Source organism: Lepus europaeus, chromosome 9, assembly GCF_033115175.1.
Source record: "Lepus europaeus isolate LE1 chromosome 9, mLepTim1.pri, whole genome shotgun sequence".
Taxonomy (NCBI): Eukaryota; Metazoa; Chordata; class Mammalia; order Lagomorpha; family Leporidae; genus Lepus; species Lepus europaeus.
In genome coordinates this window covers 29455819-29482455 of record NC_084835.1, presented here as the reverse complement: position 1 = coordinate 29482455, position 26637 = coordinate 29455819, and the positions used below count along the sequence as shown (strand labels likewise).

At 43.2% G+C, this 26637-nt stretch overlaps 1 protein-coding gene across 5 annotated transcripts in view; it reads left to right on the top strand.

The window, feature by feature from the left end:
• Positions 1-26637, top strand: part of ERC2 (ELKS/RAB6-interacting/CAST family member 2) — a 1040531-nt gene that overhangs the window by 783570 nt on the left and 230324 nt on the right. For all 5 annotated transcript variants that reach the window (XM_062201107.1, XM_062201108.1, XM_062201106.1 and 2 more), the window contains one exon: positions 22761-22908. In XM_062201107.1, coding sequence (XP_062057091.1) covers positions 22761-22908 — 148 coding nt within the window. The remainder of the gene's footprint in view (positions 1-22760; positions 22909-26637) is intronic.

Below are 26637 nucleotides of genomic sequence, written 5' to 3'. Positions count from 1 at the left end.
ACTGGAAATGGCTCTCTGTCAGCATGTGTACCCTCTGTTATAGTTGGGTGTCCTTTTCTGAGGACAAAGATGAATGTACTTCAAGGGGAGTAGTTTGCCATGCAGGGTGGGGTGTTTTCTCCACTATATTGAATTTGTTGTGTCATCCTATGAACAAAGTGGATTTTAAGCTAAATATTTAAAAAATGGAAGCATTGGCCGGCGCCGCAGCTCACTTGGCTAATCCTCCACCTGCGGCGCCGGCACCCCAGGTTCTAGTCCTTGTTGGGGCGCCAGATTCTGTCCCGGTTGCTCCTCTTCCAGTCCAGCTCTCTGCTGTGGCCCAGGAAGGCAGTGGAGAATGGCCCAAATGCTTGGGCCCTGCACCTGCATGGGAGACCAGGAGGAAGCACCTGGCTCCTGGCTTCAGATTGGTGCAGTGCGCTGGCTGTAGTGGCCATTTGAGGGGGGTGAACCAATGGAAGGAAGACCTTTCTCTCTGTCTGTCTCTTACTGTCTAACTCTGCCTGTCCAAAAAAAAAAAAAAAGCATATTTTAAGACCAATTTGGTGATGCATTTTTCTTTTTCTTCTTTATCTCTGTTTTGTTTTTTTTTTAAATTAGCGTTAAGAGAAAGTGCATGTTCTTTCTCTGTCTTTGAAAAAGGAAGCCTAAAGTGGTTTTCTTTGCCTTGGTAAGGGGCAGGGGGTAGAATAGAGGGAGAAGAGTAGTGAGACATTTAAAAAGGTGGAAAGGACACACTCCCCATTCTGCAAGAAGTGATCTTCCCAGCTTTTTAATTGTCTGGAAACAAACATTTGCTGGTGCCACCTCGTTTTCAAGCTGATTTGATACTTCGTGGCTTGGGCCAATGTCTGGAAATAATTTATTAGACGTCAGGATGAGCAAGAGATCCACTGGTGGGGCCAGCACTGTGGCATAGTGGGTAAAGCCGCCATCTGCAGTGCTGGCATTCCATATGGATGCTCGTTTGAGTCCCGGCTGCTCCACTTCCAATCCAGCTCTCTGCTGTGGCCTGGGGAAGCAGTAGAAGATGGCCCAAGTCCTTGGGCCCCTGTACCTGCGTGGGAGACCTGGAGGAATCTCCTGGCTCCTGGCTTCAGATAGGCGCAGCTCCAGCTGTTGCGGCCATTTGGGGAGTGAACCAGTAGATGGAAGACCTCTCTCTCTGCCTTTTCTTCTCTCTGTGTATAACGCTGACTTTCAAATAAATAAATAAATCTTAAAAAGAGAGAGAGAGACCATCCACTGGTGTGCAACAGCCTGTGATGTGTCAGACCACTGCTGCTCAGAGAGTTTTAATATTGAAATTTTAGAAAGATAAGGTCACCGGAAAAACAAGCATCCACAGCCTCAAAAATACTTACTGTCGTGTCCAATTTCCCATGTCTGCATCCCAATGGGCTCCTACGGAAAGCTCCATTGCACCTTTCAAAGTGAGATGTCGATGGCATAAACCAAGTTCACCAATATTACAGTCATCTAAGATTATGTTTGCCTCCAAAGGCCTCTGAGTACCCCTAGTTTTAATAATTATCTGTTCCTTCTATTGTGTAGCTAAAAAAAAAAAAAAAAGCACCCAACAAACAAAAAAACCTTGAAGATGATAAACATACATTTTAAAGTCTGTGGATAGTGAAATTATGGCAGGGTAGCTTTTTAACTTCGTGGTTGTGTTTCAATTTGCAAATGTTATAACTGTTTTAATTTTTTTTCCCTCTAGCTTGCTGCAAACTTTTAAAGACATTAAGCCTGCCAAATTATAGCCACTTATTTCTGCCTGACGTATTTTTCAGCTTAGAACCACAGAGGGACTGCCAAACCTGCTCCTTCTCATTACCTGTTCTGTGTCTGGCCCGGAGTTTAGATTTTCGAAAATGGAAAAAAGCTGTTTGTGAAATCACAAGGCTCTTGAGCTCTTAGTTTCTTCTTAGTATCAACGTTTATTTATTTAGGTTTGGGCTGGGTTTCAAAAGATTGAAATTGGAAGCAGAGAAGGTGACTGCGAACACCATTTATCTGTATATAAGCGAACGTTCCGATGTACGTTTAATTTAAAAAATTGCCATTTCCTACAAGAGGGAGCGATTTTTCACATTGTTACAACATTTTTAAAGGTCACTAGGTGGTCATGTCACCAGCGGGGAGTTTTTGTTTGGCTGGCGGCACTGGCAGTTAGTTACAAATGCCTCCCAGGATTCAGCCTTCAAAGGGGGCTGCTTTGCACGTAACAAATACTTACAACCTGAGAAGTGAAGGATAAAAAGTAGTGACAGGGGAAAATTTTGGGAAATGTAAAACAGCATCTTTAGTGGCCAAATTGGGGTGTTCGGGGAGTTGAAGATTACATGTCCACTTTAGACTCGGGTTTAGTGCTTACAGAAGCAATAATATCTTAACTACTGGAGTTGGCTGTCACCTTGCTTTTAGTTAGCAAGCATTCTTAATTTGTGGCTCATTGGTTCCCATGATTGGGAATATCACTGGGACTCCAGAGAAGAACCTGGACTAACCTTGTCCATGCATTTGACATCCCGGATGGTTACTCAACCTGAGCCTCTCGGTCATCCCTCATCCTGAGCGCTGGTAATTTAAGCAAGATTAAGTGGGCAGCTAAAAGCCCCAATTACCGGCACTTTTTCTAGGCGTCCATATTTGCAGACAAATCAGCATTTCAAATTTGGGATCAGCAAATTATAAGTCCTCTTTATGGGAAATAAATAAATGAAGTGCAGATGGATCTTTGAGGAAGTGGTTGAAAAAAAAAAAAAGATAAATAGCCAGCAACTACAACTACGAGCATTTGATTTGTAATTAGCTTTTAAAATGTACGAAAGTGGAGATTAGTTTTTATCTTCGTTTTAGGAGAATTGAGTATCACCTTCCATCTCCCCTTCCACTTTTGGTTAACTAAGAAAAAAAATTACTTAAAGAATGTAGCTGTCACTTAAGAACATATTATAGTTATTTTGTTATAGTATTATACCTTGTGAGTTATAGATACTTTTTTTTTTTAAGTTTTAAGCCAGAAGCTAAATCATTTCAACTTGAGGAAGGAGTTGTCATGGCTCATGTTGATTGTTCAGGGAAAAAAATAGCCTAAGAATTTCAGTCCTCTGTGAAGGATGGCAGGATAAAAGAGGTACTTAGCACCCGTGTCTATTTACGGTTCAGAGAGAAGCTACACATAAACTGAAGGGACTTTCATTTATTCGACTATGGGAGTCTACTGCTGTTTTTCCTGTTATAATTTTGTGTTGTAAAAATTCTTCATGTAAGAATAGGTAAATGTTACACTCACACAGTTATTTTTCAGTTCTTTTTTACATTTATCAGAAAAATTAACTTTCCATCTCCAGTTTACCTTTGTTTAAGTGTGTAGAAATTATACTAGGAACTCATTAAATCTGTATATAAAAATGCAGAAAACCAAGAGTAGTGTTAATTCACACTGCTGTCTCCCTGAATAGTTTTTAAAACTCTCTAGGCTAGAGATTGTAATATTCTATAAGAGTAACTATTAGTATTCTCATCTTACAGGGAGAGATTCATGAAATTTAGCTTCCCAAAATTAAAGTTGATAGTGCTGCAGAACCAGGATTTAAATCTAGGTCTGTGTAATCTCCTTTGCTGATTCAACACATACTTCTTGCATGTGTGGTGAATTTTAAAATGTTAAATCTATTTAGAAACACTTATTATCTTTTCTGCCATTGTTACGGTCACATCTTGCGAAGAACCATTGGAAGAAGTTGCAGAAAAGTCTCGTGTTTCCTCCAGGTAGTCATTTTCTCGTCATGGATTTACATATGCTCCCTTTGAAATTGCCATCAGCCATTCAGGCTGATGATTCTACATTGGCTTGATAAGTTTGGTAGAAGTGGTGCCTTGTGCATCATGTGTCCCTATCAGGCGTAGTTTGAAATTACTTGGATTGCATCATCACTGTTGCGGGGAGGACTACTGCCCACAGTGGTGCTTGCCATTTGTGTGGCATTTGGTAGGTTCCCACATGCTTCCCTATGGAGCATCTCAGGTGAACTGCACAATGATCTTGGGGTCTGTAACATCATTCTAATTTTTCCAGACTCCACAGCTGAGATGCATAAACAAGTGATTTTGTCAAGAATACATATCTAAACTCAGGTGACTGTGTTTCTATCATGCCCTTGCTTTCTGCTTTTCATATCTATGCCCTGGTGGTGCTAGTGTGGGAAATAGGTTGCAGGTTCCCAATTTTCTCCTCCTTTCTCTTTGGGATTGAGCCACCATGGCCCATTCAGGAATACCCAGGAGACGTGCTGTATCCAGTGCGTCTGGAAACACTGTCATCAGGCACTTGTAGAATTAAATACGTTGTGATACATTTCACATCTCTTCTCTAAGAATTTGGTTAACATCTTTTGAATTTGGCTTCGTTCCTTGAGCTTTGTGGGTATTGATAGAAACAAACATCCAAGATATGGGCTCCTTTGACTAACAGCAATATTGTGATGGAGGGGTGAACCGGCCATGTCCTCCTAGGATTCAAAGTGAATGCATTATCTATTTTATCTATGTCAAGGGTGTCAAAACTCAGAACAACAGCTATATGTTATGTAGTTTATTTTGAGGAATTGTAGAATTGTAGATTGCCTAGGTGCAGGTCTTCTCTTTGCCATTTACTAGTCATGAAAACGGGCGGGTTGAGAAACCCCCTTTGTGCCTGTGTTTGCTTATCTGTCAAATGGAGCCATACTAACACCTACCTCAGTGGATTGATGTGTAGATTGGCTAAGTTAAAGCTCAACGATGTACAGTGTTCAGCAGAGAAAAAGTGTGGGTGTGTGTTAGCTATGTATGCCTCATTGTGGAATCTATGTCCTAGTGTTCAGCATTTTTGGCAAGACTGTTCAGTTATCTTGAAATAGAGTGCTGGTGAACCAGGTCAGTGAGGGAGGGCAGCCAGTTTCTATGGTGTTAATAATCGTACCGTAGCCGAGAGACCTGTATCATCAGAAGATGATACATGTGGCTGATTCTTACTAGCCCATAGCCTTCAGCTCCAGCCCACTGCAGAATTAGACTCTTTGGGCTGTAAGATGTTAAAGTAATTGCCGATAAGGATTGCCCTCAGCTCATAGCTATCCCTTTTCCTTTTCTCTTGGTTTGGTCTCATTATTTAGGATGTGTTCCCAGTGATGGAACCCCAGGCCGATTGATCTGGATCAGTCCAGTTGGTTTTCTTTCCAGGGAAGTCAAACAACATTTTTTTTTTTCCAGTAAGCCTGGAGTTGTGTTGTGGCCGAGTTAGTATATAAATGGTGGATACCCCCAAGAAAACATTAGGATTTCCTGCTACTGAGGATCTTGGAACATCTTTCTCACTGACCTACCTGAAATTCTGGTTAACTCTTTTCCTTGATCTACCCAAGTTCCCGCTAATACTTCCTCTCTTTGCTAAGTTAGCCAGAATCCGTTTCTTCAGCTTGCAATCCAAAGAAACCTAACCAAAACATTTGTGCAGTCATAGCACTCATCCTTGGCTAGAATTCTTTCTCAGGGAATTGCTTAACTTGGCCTTCTGTTGTTTGTACCAAAACCTTTAGATATAGGATTGTGACATCCAGGGCCATTGTTTGACAGCTCTGACTTGGCCAGAGTCCCTCCTGTTATTGAGTTGGCATCAGCCTTACCTACCTGCAACTTCCATCCTTATATCCTAGTTCAAATCTTACGGTCCCCCTTGAGCAAGCCTCATCTGCATTCACTCGTAACAGATGGTGGAAGGAATAACTACCACATTCCCAGGTCTTCTTTGACACTGATTACTCCCACATTTTTAAGTCCCATCCAGATACATATTGCTTATAAAATCCAGCGAAAGGGACAATGGGAGGAGTCACAAAGGATGTCATCTTTCATACTGGAGTCTTCCGAGCACCTTTGTGTGTAGTTTTCCTAAGGATTTATATTGATTGACACAGCTTTTCTTGCCTCCTCTAAGAGCTCAAGAATGACCTGGAGTTCATGCTTGATGGGGCCCATCTGTGGAATAAAGAGATCGTTCTCGACCTGTAGCCTAAGGACAGTGTATCTGAGGCCGATGTTGTTCCAAGAATGGTCAGTTAGTAAAAATGACTTGGGTTCAACATCAACTTATAGGGCAGCCAGCTTGGAAGCCTTTGGCAACATTTAGGGAAATGCCAAGTAGTTTTCAAGGAGAAAGGCGGACCCCCCCATCTGTGCAGAGTAGAGGAGGTCCAAAGGGAATGCCCCCAGATGTTCCTTAAACACACTCTAATTATAATAACACTTAGTATTCAAATGAGTGCTTTCTAGACTATGGATGTCATGAACCAATAATATGATGACAATATTTTTGAAGACAATGTATGCTTGATATCCCAATTATGCTACTAAATTAGACTGTTTGAATGTTAACTGCTATCACTTATTTGAGAAAAGCCACTCACTATCAGAAAGTGGAATGGATTTCAGAATAAAAGGCTTACATCCCCCAGAAAAGCTGTTGTCAATCTTACTCCTGCAAAATGCATACACCAGTCTACTAACGTGTGTGCAGGCACATCTGTGTATGTGTGTGTGCACATATAAAAATGTCACCAGAGCCAGTACCCGTCTTCGGGTTGGCACTTAGAAATCATTTAATTTGGCTATGCTTGTTCCTTGTAATAATACTCTCACGACCCTGAAAATTTGGCAGCTAGAAATAGACATTAATATGCAGTAGAGAAGCAAGATTAAGTGACTGAATCCTCTCTGGTTTCCTTTAGATACTTATCCCATCAGGAAGCCTTTTTTTTTCCTTCCAGAGCCCTTCCAAGCCTGCCCTCCCTTCACACCCTTGCTTTCTTAAAGCCTGGTCCCACCATCTCAGACCAAAGAGGCATTTCTTCCTCTCTAGAAGCAAACATGTCAATGAATGGCCCAGAGTTCAGACTCTGGGGTCACACAGACTTGGATTCAAATTCCAGTTCTAACTTAAAAAAAAAAAATAGCATGACCTTTGGCCATCTACTGAAATCTCACAACCCAGTTCAACTTAACTCTGCGATGGGGATAATCGTAACTTCCCATTAGAAAGTCGTTTCCAGAGGACTAAATGACACAATGTGCTTTATTTATGCCTTGCATATAGGCATGGTTATCAAAGTAAAAATCTTGAACAGTTGTTGATCCTCTAACAATGGAGTCATCAATCAATTAATACCTCTTGTTTTAGTAACTTTTCAGATGCTCTTGCTTTCTTTATCAAAACATTCAGCAAGCCTGGTCCAACACTGAACCCTCATAGCATCCAGCATGCATTCTGTCCACAGTAGATTCCCTTTGGATAGGGGAGGAGATTAAGACACTGGATGACAATGTTATTCTGCTTTTTACACTACCACACACAGGTACACAGTCATCCTTAGTGATGCTTTCTCGTTGGGCCTCTCTTCGATGGGGCTTTGGAGAGCCCCCTTAAGAGTTCTGCAGCCCGGTTCTTCTTTGACTCCTGCCTCACATCCTGTGACTTGAAGTTCAAATCTAAATGGAGATGCTCTCTTGGTGCTCCGTGGAGCCAGGCAGCTTCAAGGCTGTCCAGGGAGATCGATGGTCTGATCTCAAAGCAATCAGTCAACAGATTGGGATCGCAGGGAGCGGTAATCACTGTCAGGTTGGAGTCTGGTCACCAGGATGTTTTCTCACTAAGTAGTTTTCCAGGTCTAGGGGCCCCTATTATGGGACTGAGTTCTGTCACCTTTTGAGCTTCTATCCCCCATCCCCCTGCCTCCAATCTGTGTACCAGGCTCTCCTGCAGACTGGGTTAGTTGCCTCTAGCAGCCAGTCCTGTGAGCATGTGAAATAATTGGGTATTATAGAAAGGGGATTTCCTCAACCTTTTAAAACTTTGAGGGTTTAAAGTGATCAAAAATTTAATCAGTGGGCATGTATTCCAGAGAAGTAACCAAAGAAACCAATAAAGCTGCTTGCATTTTGGAAGAAAACTGTTAGGTTGAACAGTTGAAATTGCTGCTGTTTGTCTTCTGAGCCACAAGTTAGTGGGTCTGCCTACTAACTGTGAATATGAGATTTCATGTCTCTGTTTATTTTGGGGCTTCTGGATTAAACTGGGCATTCAGAATGAAGAGGATGGCTTGGGAGGGAACTTTTAATCAATTGTCCCATTCTTTGAACCATGAAGGTGGAAATGCTGTGTGCACTCGTATGCCCAGGCTTCACATTGAGAAGCAAGAGTCAGGGGTATCTTCTTTGTGGAGTGTGGCTGCCGATAAGGGGTTTGCTCCTGAACGTAACAGAGGTGTTTCTTTATATCCTGTGACATGATCAGAGAATCAGCCTGTTTCAAGTCAGCATGGAGACTCTCTGAGGTCAGCTGTGTTCTCAGTTCTACAGAGGTAGGGATGGCATCCGTCCTATTTGGTCATTCACTCCTGGTACCGGTGCGTGGGGGGTGCTTGGGATATGTGTGTAGGTTGACTCAAAGGAACTGAACACCTGGGCTCTGATTGTCCAGCTGACTTGTTGTTGCTTGTGCAGCCAGTGAACAGTCAGCCCAAAGGAAGACATTCTGTTCAGTTGCTTGGGGTTGGGATTTAGCATTTCACGGCCGAAATGTTCCTGCCCCCAGCATTCGCTCTTCCCAGAGTGGAAATTTCACTTCCATGAGCCACTAGGCCACCCATACTGTAAATCTGAGACTGCTTTCTATACCATTGTGTCTTGGGCTGGTTCCCTCACGATTCTTTCCAGATGTGCAGCGCCTTCAGGTAGTTTACCAGACTCTCCTTTGGCATCCGCTGTCTGGTTTTGCACTCCTCTGCCCTCTGAGGAGGAGTGCTCTGATAGCGTCCCACATATTGCACTCATGAATCCAGAAATTTCAGGTCACAACCACATACCACCTCTCACTGTTTCCGGGTTCACTAGCTGAGTTTTGCAGTTCTTTGTGCCGCTTGACTTTTGAAACTGTTGCCTAGCAGTGCTGCAGTTTTGGGGTGTGTATGTTGATGTGTGGTCTTACAGACGCTGAAATTAGTTTATAGTCAGTGACTGTGACCTTGCACCTTCTCTAGATTCAGAGCTGGGATTCACTGGTAAAAGCTCACCTGGAGGGCAAGGCCCTGTGCATTTCCTTTCTTTCCCAGTGACACATCCAGCAAGTGGTTAACATGTGTGCATTAGATAGGCACCATGAGTTTTCATGGTAGTATTTGAAATATTCCTCCCATTTCAGAACTGCCATCAGTTTGGTCTCACTTCTTGCCTTTATGTGTTGAAGTGAATGGCTCTAATCACCAGAAAATCAAGCTCGCTTCCTCGCCATTTTCAGATACGAGGACCTTTTGGATTTACTGTGTATTTTGTCCTGAGTGTTCTCTTAGCAAATCTAAAGCTAGTTCAGAAATGCTGTGACTTTCATACATATTTCATTCATTTCATACTTAATGTGTCAATTAAGTGATCTCTTTTATAAAACAACAAAAAACAGGCAGTCGCCCAGTCCTACATACTGAGTGACAATTTGACATATGATCATTTGAATGTCAACACAAAGTGGGTAAGAATGTGAAAATGTCCTAGCTCACTCTCTATCATCTATCTGTCCTGTGGCCAATATTATTTCTTTTAACGTGGTAGCACACTTTGTGATCTGTAATCTCATACACGGTTTACAGAAATGTAAAGATAGTCACAAGCCACGTAAGGATCTGGTCAACAATGGGGCACATATGTGACAGTCACCCAGAAGATTGTGTCACCTGGTGACGTTGTAGTGGATTAGTTTGCACAACAAACCCTCCTAAGGATCTGTTTCTCAGAAGGTGTCCCTATTGAAAAGGTATTTGTGCTTTGGAAAAAAAGAAAAATGAAAAAGGCCAGTATTTATTGCAATGGCCACAAGATGGCAGGCCTCAAATCTACACGTTTCTCAAGGTAGCGAAGACACTTGTATGAGGAGCTGCGTCTTAGAAGATGCCTGAAGCCATCAGCTTCCCAAGGGTAAACCGCTCTACGTTATCTGAATTGTCCAGTTCTGGGGCAGGCACAGCAAGAGAGAGCAGCTTCGAGTTCATGAGAACATTTAGCCCTCCTGAACATCCACTCTTGGCCTGGCCGCCACCATCACCCACAGCACACAGACATGTGGCTTTGTTTCCTTCCTCCGTGCCAAAGCTGCACTGCCTTTTTCCTTCTCATGCACAGAAAATCTCTCAAAGGAGTGTCTTCCAACAAGCTTGATTCTACATATTTCTCTCTATACTCATCTGCTCCATAGAACCTTAATTCAATTTTCTTCTAATGTTGCGCTCACAAAATTCTGGAATGTGCCCCCTTCTGCCTCTCACAGCACATGACTATCTGTTTTGTTTTTCATGACAATTTAGCCTATGGGAATATTCTATTCCATGTAAACATAAGCAAAGGGGGATTTGATTTAACAGAAAATATTCAAATTAAGAAGCAAAATATCTGGTTCAAGATACAGGAGAGCAATGTGCTGCTATGTGCAGACACTGAATAATAATCTTATAGCATTAACCATAAGGAGAAACAGGGCTGGCGCTATGGTGTACTAGGTTAACCTGTGGCACCGGCATCCCCCATGGGCTCTGTTTCGAGTCCCAGCTGCTACACTTCCCATCCAGCTCCCTGCTAATGGCTTGGGAAAGCAGTAGAAGGTGGCCCAAGAACTTGGACCCCTGCACCCATGTGGGAGACCTGGAAGAAGCTCCTGGCTCCTGGCTTCGGATCTGCCCAGCTCTAGCAGCTGCGGCATCTGAGAAGTGAACCAGCAGATGGAAGACCTCTTTCTCTCTGTCTCTCCCTTTCTCTGTCTGTAACTCTGCCTCTCAAATAAATCAATAAATATTTTAAAAATGTAAGGAGAAGGAAAATTAAAATATATGTCTTTAAGGACACTCACATACATATAAGCATGTATGCATGTGCCTGATTTACCAATAAGAAAAAAAAAAAAGTTAATCCCATGTCCTGAGGGCTAGGTCTTGAAGTCAGTGACCTACATTCTGACAGCTGTCCATTTCCCACCAAAAGTTAACATGAGGAGACCTGTTACTTGGCAGTGCCTGACCACTCACTGATGACAGCTTTAGTTAAGGTGGTCACTGGGCAAAGCTCTGCCCCACAGTGCACAAAGACTTACAGTGTGAGTATTTGGTTTTCTCATTATCAATCTTTGGTAGCCTTCCAAGGACTCTGATTGGGTATATTTCATAGAAAGTGCTACCATGGCAGAGCTGAAGAGCCAACAGAAAAACCTTCTCATCACATAGAATGGCAACAACAAGAATGACCGTGTATCGTCTTGTAAAGTTAGACATTAACACAGGGGATCGTGGTGGGTCCCACAAATCCTTTCACTTCACTTGCCCTCCCTGCCTTCCAAATTTACCAATTTTTTAAAAAGTTGTGTGTTTTTTTCTTTTAATGGAAGATTTTTTTTTGCTCTGAAGTTTTTTTTTTTTTTTTGAGGTTGTTTAGATTTTTGCACTTGACCTTGACTTTTAAAAGTTCACCTTTCAAAACTTGTTTCCATTTCTCAATTTCTCATACTGTGTGAAATCACATCTTGTCTGCTTCTGTTTGGCCTTTTCCTATCAGTTCGGACAGAATGATATTGAACAGTTATTGATCAAGTTGGGCCAGGCTTGTGAGATGCAGCTCTTCTGTGGTCAACAGACTCTTCTCCACACTTAAGATCTGTTTTCTCCTTTAAGTTTGTTTGCAAAACAGATGTCAGCTCATGAAAGTCAAATGTGCAGCTTCACAGAAACCAATCTTCGAGGCATTTCTGAAAGGCTGGCTTGAAAGTAAGAGACTATTAGCAGGTTTAGATATATTTAGAACTACAGGAAGCCTAATAGAAAATATGCAAAATCTTTGAATCTTTACATTTAATGGTGCCCATGCTATGCATTATAATAATAAGTAACTGCTAGTATGTATTTTTGTGGACATGTGGTCACTACACTAAGCATTTATTTGCATTAGGACATTTCTCACTGTGATCCAAAGGAGGATTACTTTGATACTTCCTAGTTCATTTAGGAGGAAATCTAAGTTTCAGAGATAATTAAGTAACGGACCCAGCATCCTAGAACCAAAAGGTATTGCTGAAGTGCAAGTCCAGGTATATTTGATTCCAGAATACAGACACTGAAAGATTAGTACTATCTCTTCTTAAAGACTTGAATGATACTTTGTGTGAATTTTTATAAAATGCTGTAATCCACTAGGTTGCTCAAAAGGAGTGTTTTGCCCTGTCTCTTTATCTCATTGTTCCTTTCCCCCACCTTCCATCATCAGGCACATAATAATCAGTATTGCCTTGCACCTTATACCTCTCCACTTGCAAGACCTAGGCACTCTTCTCTCCCATTCTTCATTTTTACCGGTTCTCCAAAGGGATGAGAATTGTGTGACCATCTGAAGTTGGGAATAGTATTTCTCAGCAACTCTATTGCTTGAGCTTTGGATCCTTTCTCTCTGTGTTTTTTCTTTTCTTTCTTTTTTTTTAGATTTATTCATTTGTTTATAAGTCAGAATTATGGGGTGGTATTGGGGGAGAGAAAGAAATCAATCCTCCATCTGTTGGTTCACTCCCCAAATGGCCACAAAGGCTAGGGGTGTGCCTGGCCAAAGTGAAGAGCCAGGAGCCTCCTCAAGGTCTCCCACATGGGTGCAGGAGCCCAAGCACTTCAGCCATTTTCTGCAGCTTTCCCAGGTGCATTAGTAGGAAGCTGGACTAGAAGTGGAGAAGCCAGGACTTGAACTGGCACCCACATAGGATGCCAGGGCCACAGATGGCAGCTTAACCCACTGCACCGTGGCACCTGCCCCTGAACTGTTTGACGTGAAGCAATCAGCTGTATCAGTCTTCCCAGCCCCTTGGCAGCAGAATGCCATGTGGGGCAGGAAATGCCATCTGAGTGTCCTGAAGCACGTGACATTGACCCCTTGAGAGCATCCTGGCCCAGCTGCTCTTAGAGGACCCCATGGATGGACCAACTGCCTCCCAGGATCCTGCAGCCAGCAAGGAATGGGGTAGAAGCTGGCATATGGAGCATAGAACCTCCACAAGACTCGGTGGCCCCTGTTAGGAAATTCCAGTTATGTGCTATTTGGTTTCAAAGGCAAAATTCTGCCTAATTGGAGTAAACTATTTTTTGAGGTCGGTTTTAGGTGGGTGACGGAGCACAAACCACATGAAGGAGCCTGGGCTGCCGAAGCCTGGCTTTTATGAATCTGGTCTGTTCTTTGTCCTTGCTGAAGCTTGTGCTTGTCCAAATACATCTCGCCCTGTGGGCCCCGCCTCATGTGAGCCGCTTTGCATGCCCTTCTGCCTGTCCCATCCATCATGCCGCTGGTGGGGAGGCTTGATAGTAATGGATCTCAAAGACCTTTTCTTTCTCAAGATGCTGTTGGAAAATACAGCTTTGAAAACGTAGGCAAATGAGCATCTATCTCCAGGGTCGATCCCAGCAAACCTCCACCCAGCCCTTACTCCAGGGGTGAAAGAGAGGCTGTTTTCAAAAGGATCTTTCGTCACCGTCTGTCTTAAGTCACCTCCTACTGAACTTACAGTGGAAGATTCACAGTCATGAGGGAAAGAAAACAATAATTAACTGGAAAACATTGATTGAGCGGAATTTTTTCCCCCCACAGTCTGATTGGAACATGACTGCCTGTGGCTGGGCACCATACATAATGGCATTTCTCCCTCCAAGGTCATTACCCAAACATTTCTTAACAGAATGAATTTTTTCAAGCATCCGCTTGTGCAATTGAATGTTTCTCAATATGCATCAGCTAAATAAAACGTGAGTCCACCAGAAGAAAAAATGGGTTTGTGTTTCTCCCCCAGCCCAATTTATAACAGTTCCTAATGGGCTTGCCTTGACTACAACACCAAAAATTAATTTTCGGTCTCCTCTTACAGCTCAGATCATTAACAGAACGACAGCATCAGGGAGTGGAATAGAAATGTTTACAAAGCCCCCTTTTAAATTGACTGTGATAAGTGACGTAGCAACGTATTCCTCTCAGCAGACCCTAGGGTTGGCTTTGGGAGAGTCAGCCACGGGCGACACTCTTAACAGGACATTTATCTTGGCAGCAGATGCTCTTCAGTCCTCTTTTGTCTTACTCCATGAAGGACTTTTTTTTTTCAGGTTGGCTAAAACCATTTTTTTGGTGTTTTATTAGCTGTATCTTGACTGCCTCCTACAAACTGAATGACAAGCAAGGGTTATTAAATATGTTCTTGCACATAGTTTTATCCATTGTTAACCCTCACTAAATGCACAAGAGGGCACAGAATTCCCCTCTTGTTTCCTCCATTGTTGCCCATATTTGTTAAAGAAATGATTCCCTTTGACGTTTGTTTAGGCTGCAGGTTGATAAAATGCTGTCCATGGCCCACTCTCTTAGCTTGGCATTCAGCAGGCTCTGCACAGATTTATTTCTTTGTGTATTATCTTATCTGCCCTCCTAGCATATTTGGGCTTCCTCTTCATATTTTAAGCTACATTTTAAGATACATTTTGGAGATATATCACCTTAGTCACTGTGTTCTGGAGTATGGCAGTGTTCTAAAGAGAATTTTCTAAGACTTTGGTATATACTTAACCCCACTCACTGTCTAAGGTTGCCTAGATATGTACTTTTCATATTGACTGTGAGTAAGCAAAAAGCACAGAGTGAGTGTTACAGATGACTTCCGTCTTAGGGAAACTTTCTCCAAGCTGATGGGACAATACCAATTTCCGGAGCAATGTAAATCTTGTCTTGAGTCTAGAAGGTGATGCACTTAAGATTTTTCTTTGTGTTTTCAATTTATATCCAAGTATCTTGTCATTTGCTACTTGAGCCTTTTCTAAAAGACAATGTGGGGAGAGTGTGGTGGTACAGTGGGTTAAGCCACCATGTAGGATGCTGCCATTACATATTGAAGTGCCTGGTTTGGGTCTCAGCTGATCTGCTTCCAGTCCACCTTCCTGCTAATGCATCCCGGAAGGCAATGGATGATGACCCATATGAAAGACCAGGATGGAGCTCCTGGCTTGTGCCTTCAGCCTGGCCCAGCTCTGTCTATAGTGGGTATTTGAGGAATAAATCCACAGATGAAAGATTAATCAATCTCTGTCTCTCTTTCTCTGCCTTTCAAGTAGATGAAAAGAAACATTTTATAAAATAGTACATCAAACTGCAAATATTTCAATTTTCCTAGTTTTTGAATGGCAAAACCAAAATTCCCCCACAGGAAAAAAAGAGGCAGGAATATTCATTTAAGCTTCCTATTCTCTCCCAATGTTTACTACTTTCTGAAAGCTGGCCTTGGTGTATTTTCCATAGAATATTTGTGTTGGATGCTTTATGTCAATCTATCATCAGATTGGCTCATGGGGATTGTGGAAGTGTAGCCCCTGATGCCGGGCTGGCAAAATGAAGCTTTTTCGAATGCGATTTAGTATCCCTCACCCTCAAAAACCTGAACTTTAAAGCAGGGATGAATGGCTTCCCGGCCTTTTGGCTAAGATCAAGTCTAAGACAGGAATGATCAAAATTCACCACTGCAGAACTTGCTCACAGCAGTTTTAGTGATGAGCTGAAGTGTGCCAGGTTAGACATATTTTAAATCGTGTGGGGCTGGTGTTATGGCTCAGTGGGTTCCATTTCTGGTTCAACTTCCTGCCAATGAGCCTGGTAGGTAGCAGATGCTGGTTTATGTGCTTGATCCCCTACCACCCACATGGGATACCAGGATGAGTAGTTCCTGGTTCCTGGCTTCAGCCTGGGCTAGCCCCAGCCATTGGGACCATTTAGAGAGTGTGCTGGTAGATGGAGGATGTCTCTCTCTTTCTCTCTTTGTCTCTCTGTCTGTCACCCTGCCTTTCAAATAAATAAAAAAAATGAATAATTTTTTAAAAAAAGAAAACAAATATGATGGCCCTGTGAGCTTAGAGTGAAGGGTTTGCTTCACCTGGCATCCATGCCTATTCAAATAGGCAATGGCCAAATCTAGCCTTAACATATTCAGAACACTTTTCAAACTTGTCATTTTCACACTAGAGTGTGAAATTTTCATATTGTCTGGTTTGACCTTTGTTATCTTCTAATCTCTCTTTTTTTAAAGATTTATTTATTTATTTGAAAGACAGAGTTATAGAGAGGCAAAGGAAGAGTGAGAAGGAGAGGTCTCACATGCGCTGATTCACTCCCCAGATGGCCACAACGGCTGGAGCTGAGCTGATTTGAAGCCAGGAGCCAGGAGCTTCTTCGGGATCTCCCATGCAGATGCAGGAGCCCGAGGACGAGCACCATCTTCTACTGCTTTCCCAGGCCATAGCATATGGGATGCTGGCATTGCAGGCTGTGGCTTTACTTGCTATGCCACAGTGCCGGCCCCCTCCTAATCCCTCTTTAAGTAGGCTAGAATTATTGAATGTTGATCTCAATCAAGGTATTTTAGAGGAAATCATCATTAGTTTATGCTCAGGATTTAAATGAGATTTCATAATATGCATAATCTTTGTTATGCTAATTTTCTTTAGCATTCTGTGATCCTACTTGTATAATGCCAGTTTTCATGAAACAGATTTATTAGCTGGAAGCAAAAGAAAACAAAACAAAAAATACAATATGGAAAGTTATGAAGATCAAAATTGATTATTTGGATTGAATATTAATGTTGAAGACAGACTTTAAATGAAATTTTAGAAATTATTTTAAGGAACCAGTGCTGTGGGGTAATGGGTAAAGCTGTCACCTGCAGTGCCAGCATCCCGTATGGGCTCCGGTTCGAGTCCTGGCTGCTCTCACTTCCCATCCAGCTCTCTGCTATGACCTGGGAAAGCAATAGAAGATGGCCGAAGTCCTTGGGCCCCTGCACCCACATGAGAGACCTGAAGAAGATCCTGACTCTTAGCTTCAGATCAGCTCAGCTCAGCTCTGGCCGTTGCGGCCTTTTGGAGAGTGAACTAGCAAATAGAAGACCTCTCTCCTTCTCTCTGCCTCTGCCTCTCTGTAACTGCCTTTCAAATAAATAAATAAATCTCTTAAAATTATTTTAAATATACTTTGAAGTTTAATAATTAAGAATAACTTCATTTGGAGCTGTATTTGCTGATACTATTTTTTTTTAAGATTTATTTATTTATTTATTTGAAAGGCGGAGTGATAGAGAAGGAGATACAGACATCTTCCATCTGCTGACTCACTCCCCAAATGCTGGCAACAGCCTGAACTGGGCCAGGCTGAAGACAGAAATCAGAAACTTCATCCAGGTCTCCTATGTGGGTGGCAGAAGCCCAATTACTTGAGTCATCTGCTGCTGCTTTCCTAGGTGCATTAACAGGAAAGTGGGTCAGAAGCGGAGCAGCTGGGACAAGAACCAGCACTCCAATATGGGGTTCAGGCATTCCAGTGGAGCTTAACCCACTGTGCCATAGCACTCCCCCCAGGTGATTGTTTCTTTCAAGAACTAGAAATTAATTTATGTTTTTTTTTACAGTAAAGTGAGAATTAGGAATTGATTTATTGTGACTTCTGATGGTATTGTAAGTGTTAAATGCATAAAAACACAAATTATAGAATCAAAGGGAAGTAGAGTTTAGATTTTCACTGTTTGGGTTGATGATGGCATTTAATATGTATTAAAGCCTTTATAATAGCAACTTTTGGACATGGGAAGTTTCCTGGAAGAGGAAAATGGGTTAAAAGGGGACATAAAGCAGACAAAGGGAGCCTAGTTAGAGAGTACTGCAGTTTTCTGAGTGGACAGTGATACAGACTGCACAGGCTGTTGTGTGCTTCTGAAAATGTGTGTGTGTGTGTTCCATGCATGGGAAACACCATGGGACAAAATGAACATTGGTGACCTGCATGGAAAAATGAGCACATATCACTTCTGCTAAGCTTCTGGGGTTTGTACCTCCTGTGTCCTTAGTGACTGCAAGGACTCACCTGCAACTTTCGAATGTTTTTTTCTTAATAATATTTTTGGGAAAGAAGCTTAATGCATGAAGGCAAAAGCAGGGATGAGAATTTGATGGCAGTGGTTTAAGACATCGTTTGGAACACCTGCATCCCGTATCAAGTCCCAGCGTCACGTCCAGTGAGGCTCCTTGATAATATGCGGTGGGGGTGGGGTGGAGTTGGAAGGCAGCAAGTGGTGGCTCATATATTTGGGTTCCTGCATCACATATGGGAGACCCAGATTGAGTCCCAGCTCTTGGCTTCGATCCTGCCGTTGAAACCATTTGGGTAGTGAATCAGTGGATGGAAGATCTCTCTCTTTGTCTCTGTCTCTCTTTGTCTGCATTTCAAATAAATAAAAATTAACAAACTAATTCTTTAAAAAACGTTTTTAACAATTATAAGCAGGGGCTGGTGGTGTGGTTACAGCTGCCCTCTGCAATGCCAGCATCCCATATGAGCAATAGTTCATGCCCTGGTTGCTCCACTTAGCGGTCCAGCTCCCTGCTAATGGCCTGAGAAAATCAATGTAAGTTGATCCAAGTACTTAGCTCCTGCCACCCACCTGGGAAGCTACTGGCTCCTGACTTTAGTCTGGCATAGCCGCAGTCATTGTGGCCTCTGGGGAGTGAACCAGTGGAAGGAAGAGCTCTCTTTTTTTTTTCTCTCTCTCTCTCTCTGTGACTCTGATTTTCAAATAAATTAATAAATCTAAAAAAAAAAAAGAAAGAAATACGGGAGCTGGCATTGTGGTGTAGCAGCTAAAGCCACTTGCTGCAATGCCAGCATCCCACATAGACATTGGTTTGAGTCCCAGTTGCTCCACTTCCAGTCCAGCTCCCTGCTAATGTGCCTAGGAAAGCAGAAGAAGATGGTCCAAGTGCTTTGGCCCTTGTACCCACGTTGGAGATCCTGAAGAAATTCCTAGCTCCTGGCTCCAGCCTGGCCCAGTCCTGACTATTGTGGTCATTTGGGGAGTGAACCAGTGGGTGGAAGACCTCTCTCGGACTCTTCCTCCCTCTCTCTCTCAGTCTTTCACTCTCTTGCTTTCTGTAACTCTGCCTTTCAAATCAATAAAAATCTAAAAAAATAAATTAAAATAAAAATATATAAAAACAGAAAAAGTTAAAAATGACCCTATCCATCCCACCATTGTGAAATGACTATTATTACCTTGGATTTATCCTTCTCATTTATTTTATGGATATAGTTTTATGTTTGCATCTGTTGAGTGTACATTTGCATGTCTAGAAGTGTGAAGGGTCTAATTCTCCCTACTGTCTGCCAGCAGGTTATCCTGCCTCAGTTTGATGGATGCAGAGAGATAACAAGTGACTTTTGGGCAGGAGACAAAAGACTTTTTTGTTCACAGTGCAGAGAGCAGCATTAGTACGTTTTTTATCAATTTCCCTTGCTCCCAGTCCCATATGTGCGAGGCAAATGGACTAAGTAAACATGTAAGTGCATTTGGTTGCATTACAGAGAGCAACCCAGAGCTCAGGCAACTTGAATGTTTTATAATGGGCAGTAACATGTCTGCCCTTTGCTTTGAAAGCAGATCCCATCATACAGGGAAGTAAGCATGTTTGTCATTTGATCCAAAGGGAAATACCATATCTACCTTGCAAGGATATTCCCTACATAAACATCCTTGAAAGACTGTCAGTGGAGAAGATGGTGCTGATGCTTGTGAAGTGTACAGAAACCCAAGAAGCTCATAGAGAACTATTTCTCAACAAGCACAAATGCTTGCGCATGTCATTGAGATTCCTTATCAGCATTTTAAATAGCTACAAAGAGCTCTGAAGAGTCAAGTATAGCAGAGTTTGCCACAGCTCCCAATTTTCCCAATATTTATTTTAAAAGATATTGTTGGGCTGAACTTTGTGGCGTAGCAGGTTACACCCACATCCCATGTTGGAGTGCCGGTTCAGATCCTGGCTGCTCTGCTTCCAATGCAGGTTCCTACTAATGAGCCTACAAGGCAGCAGATTGTGACTCAAGTACTTGGGCCCTGCCACACACGTGGAAGACTGTGGATGGACTTCTGGGTTCCTGGTCCCAAACTGGCCCCAGCCTGGCCCCAGCCTGGCCCAGCCATGGCTGTTGTAGACATTTGAGGAGTGAACCAATGGATGGACATGTTGGTGCATTCTCTTTCTCTCTCTCCCTCTACCTTTCAAAAAATTAAATCATTTTTAAAAGTACCAAAAATCATTTCCATTTTAAAAGAAAAATGTCGCTTAGACATTTCAGTCTTGGGGGGGGGGGTGGTGAGCTGTTGCAGTCACCTTGTGCATGGTAGCTAAATTTGGAGCAGACAGCAAATGGGCTCTCCCTGATTTGAAGTCCGCACAGCCGCTTCAGTTGGCCTTCTGTGTAAATAGGCACTGCCTGAGCATCAAGCTTGTCTGTTGTCTCAAGATGTTATCCAGAAGGGAACAGGCTCTGTGAAGCAGGATATTAATGCTGCTGCTGGCCGGCTAGCCAGCACTGGTTTTCCTCTGGAAAGTGGAGATATTTCCTGACATGCTCTGCTGCTCACATGTCTGCCTGAGCCTCTTGACAGAAGCTCCTACCGCCTGGTGTTAGTGTGACCCAGGAAAGTCCATATAATCCCTGTAGTGAAAAAGGGGCAAAATCTGAGCTCCGAATAATGACCCTCTTGTCCAAACATCTGGAGGGGTCCTAGGCTGGTGATGAGGATCAAAGAGAGGCAAAATGGGATCACGAGCGGGCTGCCGTCCTGGGACTTCTGTGTAAGAGAGCGTACTTGGCATGGGGGCTTCCCCGGAGCTCTGCGGCCTCCTGGATATCTGCAGTGTGTTGGAAGTGACACAGTGGTGGGGGCAAGATTTCCTCTGTGGAAAGGAAGAGGCAATGGAACACACCCTAGGGAGCCATCTTCTAGTCACAGCTTGTCCCTGAAAACTCCAGGCTAAGATTTCTAATGGACATAGCCCAAGACTAGACAGTAGAGAGGGGAGAAAGCACCGTTGGAGAAGCAGTGATCACAGATTAAGCAGGAGCACCACATTCTAACTTTTAAAAAGCCAGAGGAAGACATGTTCACAGGTATCTTCAAATATTTGTAAAAAGTAAAACATGAATCTATTCCTTGAATCAACATAGTAGGTATGAGTGCCTACTGTGTGCTCAGGAGAATTGGTACACCAGATAATTGAGGTTCCCATATTGTGGAGCATCAAGTCTAGAAAACAAGTGAAAAGAAATATCTAGGATCCTTTCAGATATTGATTGGCGCTATGGAAAATAGTTCAGTGGTATCATGTGACAGACCCCTGCCTTGAACAGGTGTGGAGACATTGTCAGGTAGAGTTGTTGTCTAGGGTCCCTCTGCAGAAGTTACATTTGGTCTGAGGCCTGGAGGATGAGGAGCCATGTGAGGCAAAGACACGACAAAGGCACGGTTTCTGAGGAGAGAGCAAGAGTATAATTTGCTAAATAAATTGAACATGGAAAGGGGGTCCTAGAAGGTCCTAAAGGACCATGCCTGCCTTCAGAAGAAAATTTTATTTGAAACACAAAGCATTTAATTTTTTTTTAACTTTTATTTAATGAATATAAATTTCCAAAGTACAGCTTATGGATTACAATGGCTTCCCCCCCCATAACTTCCCTCCCACCTGCAACCCTCCCCTCTCCTGCTCCCTCTCCCATTCTATTCACATCAAGATTCATTTTCAATTATCTTTATATACAGAAGATCAATTTAGCATATATTAAGTAAAGATTTCAACAGTTTGCACCCACACAGAAACACAAAGTGTAAAATACTGTTTGAGTTCTAGTTATAGCATTAAATCACAATGTACAGCACATTTAGGACAGAAATCCCACATGAGGAGTAAGTGCACAGTGACTCCTGTTGTTGACTTAACAAATTGACACTCTTGTTTATGGCGTCAGTAATCACCCTAGGCTCTAGTCATGAGTTGTCAAGGCTATGGAGGCCTTTTGAGTTCGCCGACTCTGATCTTATTTAGACAAGGTCATAGTCAAAGTGGAAGTTCTCTCCTCCCTTCAGAGAAAGGTACCTCCTTCTTTGATGACCTGTTCTTTCCACTAGGATCTCACTCGCAGAGATCTTTCATATAGGTATTTTTTGTTTGTTTGTTTGTTTTTTTGCCAGAGTGTCTTGGCTTTCCATGCCTACAATACTCTCATGGGCTTTTCAGCCAGATCTGAATGCCTTAAGGGCTGATTCTGAGGCCAGAGTACTATTTAGGATATCTGCCATTCTATGAGTCTGCTGTGTATCCTGCTTCCCATGTTGGATCGTTCTCTCCCTTTTTTATTCTATCAGTTAATTTTGAAATTGCTGCCCAGTCTATTGGTTTGTCTTGGAGTACCTTAGTTTTACTTGAGTGGAATCTTGGATGGATGGATGGATGGATGGACAGATGGACAACTGGAAGGATGGTAGATGGGTAGTGAACAGATGGCAGAGAGGTAAATGAATAGATGAATAAAAATATCTTGAATACTCATTTCTGATATGTAAAATCTATGAAGTCATTGAAAGATGATTCTGTCAGAGAATACATTGTGCAGGTCTCCGAGATTCTGAGCTAAACTACTTTGTCCTTCCTGAGAGCCAATCATCTCAAACATTAACTAATTAATTCCTTCCCATTGAGATGTACTCTGTGGCTCATTTCAAGTATAAATGCTGATTGTTGGGGGTTTTACTCTATAGAAATGATCATATTTTTTTTTTATTTTACCAGACAGGAAGCACTACTTGCAGCAATCAGTGAAAAAGATGCAAACATTGCTTTGTTGGAATTGTCTGCCTCCAAAAAGAAGAAGACACAAGAGGAAGTCATGGCCCTCAAGCGGGAGAAGGACCGACTAGTACATCAGTTAAAGCAGCAGGTGGGGCCTCCTGCACAGAAGGTGTGTTTTGTTGGGGTTGGGACCTTGAGTGCTTTCTCTGGGTTTAGCTACTCTTCATTTTCCCATGTCCATCCTGCAGGCTCAAGCACCTAAAACAAGGTAGGAGCAAAATAGCCCAAATGGTTGCTGGAACACCATTTACTGCTTCTCTGTGTTTATGTGCATGTGGCTGGGCTTGTGTGGTTTGCAACTAGCGCTGTTTTCCTTTCTTTTGTACTGGCATCATCTCCCTAGAAATAGCTCTCTGCTCTCTTCCTTCCAGTGGACTTTGACTTCTAATTAGATTCTAGAAACTCCTAGTTAAATTCTGGGCATCTTTTTCCTGTTGGACCTGTTACCTTCTGTCTTGCTTACTCTCTAGCCCCCATAAATAACTCCCCTCATCCAGTTCTTCAGATTTCTTTCTCTGTATACTTCTAGCTTTGGTTCTTCAACTATTACCCATGGAACCTTTCAGCCAAGGAACATCTGCCAACCTTGGCCTTGCTAGACTTCGCCTGGAGACCTCCGCAGCCATTATTCAGTCTAGTTTTTAAAGTCACCTGTTTGCCCCATTACCCCATGTTTCCTTCTCTCTAGGCTACTGTATTCATGGGAGGGAAATGGAAGGAGGGGCACAGTCCTAACTTGTGTAGGAAGTTTGATTTCTGGACGGTTCTCCTGGAAGTGGCTTAAATGAAAATAATTGCACCAGAACCATATTAGAAACTCATCCTGGAAGTCTGCAGGTGTTATTTCCCCTCCATATATAACTTGGGGACTTTGGGAATGAATGGTTAAAGATACTCACTGAGATTCCAGCTTCTTTAGGACACCCAATCAGCTCAGTGGTCCATCGCCTCACAAGGTGGCTGCCCTATCTTAGGGTAGGACCACGTGTGGCTCCGAAATTCTCACTATGCCATATGGGTGCCATGCTGAATGTCCACCTCGATTTCAGCCCCCTAGACTGACTCTCTGTCTTCTGGGGCAGACTGTGCTAAGCCCAGTGTGCAGGGAGAGTAGCAGGGAAGTTCAAAGTATTATTAACAAGGCCCTCCCCTGATGAGGAGGCCACACCTGTCCCTCCTCAGGAAGGAAAAGGCATACTTTAGCCCTGCACCAGAGTCCATTTCCTATGGGGGCTGCCTTGCTGAAAGACAGAGAGAGACCAGCACCATGCCTGGGCCCCTCTCCTTGTAGAGGGAGGGCCTCAGTCACTGCCAGACATTGGGATCATTCCACAGAGCAGCATGCCTCGCTAGTGCTGGCCACAGCAGTTGGGGGCTGCTTCCATCTGACCTCTTTGTTTGGGGCTGTGCACCTTCTGTACTGGGTTTTCCACCTCTGTGGTCACAGAAAGTCAAGATGAGCCTCCTCCTTTGCTTGCCCCTAATTCCTTCCCTGCGCACCCTGCGCCCTCCCCTCCTGCACCTAACCATTGTAGCTTTTTCCCACAGGTGTATAGATCTAAGAAACAGCCCCCGAGCTCGAATATACCATGCACTTGTGATGCTGGCTACAGCCCAGATATTACGACCAAGTACTACGGGTCCAGCTACGATGCATACATGATCCCAAGGTCTCAGGTCAGTCAGCGGCTAAGGAGACACTTGCCCCGGCATGGGGGGAGGGGGTGCATAAGAGCTACATCCTAACTTGACCTTCACCTCTTTTGATGCTTTCTAGTACTCAGCGGCCATACAGTCTGAGACCATAGATGATAGCATTATATCATGATTTGCAGTGTAATTTCATTCATTATGTATTTACCAGTGGTTGCAGACTTGGTGGCCACACTTACAGGGTCAGCTGTTCTGTCATGGCCCAGTGGAGCCGCAAAACCAGGGCTGCAGCAGCTTTGCTGTCAGGCATAGTGGCATAGTAGATTGATTTTTTTCTCTTTGGCTCTTAGATACTTTACTCCTCATACCTCCCTCTGCCTTTCTTAATGAGAGTTGTTTTTTTTTTGTTTTTTGTTTTTTGTTTTTTTTTTTTTTTTTAGGCTTCTTTTTTTCTTTCTCAGCGTCATGAAAATGCATTCCTAGGTTCCAGTAAGGATTGAGTGTAGCCTTCAATTTGCTCCTGGGAAACTATACAAAGCCTTCATTCTTTGCAACAGGCTCAGTTTTGGGTATCATGGGGCACATTTGGGAAACCCCAGCCATGCAGAGTGAGGCTCTGGCCTGGGATAAGGCAAGGTCTAAAGGGCTGTTGTGGAGAAAGAGCCAGTGAAGAAGGCAAGTGGGTTCCTTGGTGGTTCAGTTTTGAAATCACGTGTCCACCAAAGAACAAGAAAAGTTATATGAACTTACGTACCCTTGTTACAAACGATCGTGATTGTAAGAGTGATGGTTAATTTGCTTGTAAAAGGACCCTCCTTCTGCTGAGTGTTTTACCCTCTGCTAGGTTCTATATCCAGTGTCCCTTAAGGATTTTGTTCCCCAGTCTTCATAGCAACCCTGCTTGCAGCAGCCAGGATTGTCTCCCTCTTCTGGGGGCAAAACTGAGGCTCAGAGTGTGGAATAACTAGTCCAAACTCAAACAGCTTGTAAACAGTAGTCTTTGGGCTTTGAATGGTCTCCCTGGCTCTCCATATACCCCTCTAGGTTCAGGAAGGAAATCTGAAGGACAAGCAAAAAGGTATTTCTCACAAATTGTGAGGTGTCCTGATCTTCCTAAACATGATTTAGATGTCAACAAACCCGTTTAAGAGTATTCTCTGGTCATTCATAAAGAGTAGGTTCTACCTTAAGTCTTTGGGCTTAGACTGTTTGATCACATCAACAACTACTCAGATTTTTCAGCTCTCACCAAGAGCGAGAGATGTGTCTAAAAGCTTTACATACATTACCTCATCAACTCCCAGTGAAACGGAAGCATTGTTGCTCTTATAGAGGAGGAGCCGGTGGTCTGAAGAGGTAGGGTATCTTTCTCAGGTCTCATGGTTATAAACATCATGATGCTTATAGAATTCCTTTGCCAAACAATCATAAATACTTTTGTACAGCTGGCATTCGAAGTCAGCCTGCTTAGATTGCATCTTACTTGTGGCATTTGTTAGCTGAGTGATCACTGGCAAGATACTAACCCTCTCTGGGTCTCACTTTGTTCATCTGTAAATTGAGCTAATAAAGTAACTCAAGAGATTTGTTGTAGGGTATAAAGTATACAGAGTGCTTTGCACCTGCCTGGCACATGGTAGGGTCTCTATATGTGTGAACTTCTGTTACTATTACTGCTAGCAGTTGATAAGATTACCACCAACCCTCAGAGGTAGTTTAGTTTTGATTTTTTTTTTTTTTTTTTTGGACAGGCAGAGCAGATAGTGAGAGAGAGAAATACAGAGAGAAAGGTCTTCCTTTTTGCTGTTGGTTCACCCTCCAATGGCCGCTGCGGCTGGCGCATCTCGCTGATCCAAAGCCAGGAGCCAGGTGCTTCTCCTGGTCTCCCATGCAGGTGCAGGGCCCAAAGACTTGGGCCATCCTCCACTGCCTTTCCAGGCCAGAGCAGAGAGCTGGCCTGGAAGAGGGGCAACTGGGATAGAATCCAGCGCCCCAATCAGGACTAGAACCTGGTGTGCCGGCGCCGCAAGGCGGAGGATTAGCCTGTTAAGCCACGGCGCTGGCCTAGTCTTGATTTCATCATTGCTGTTTCGGCACAAAGCTGGGAGTTACAGCTCTTGGAGACCACACTGCTGAACTATGACAGAAAAGGCAGAAGGAAGAT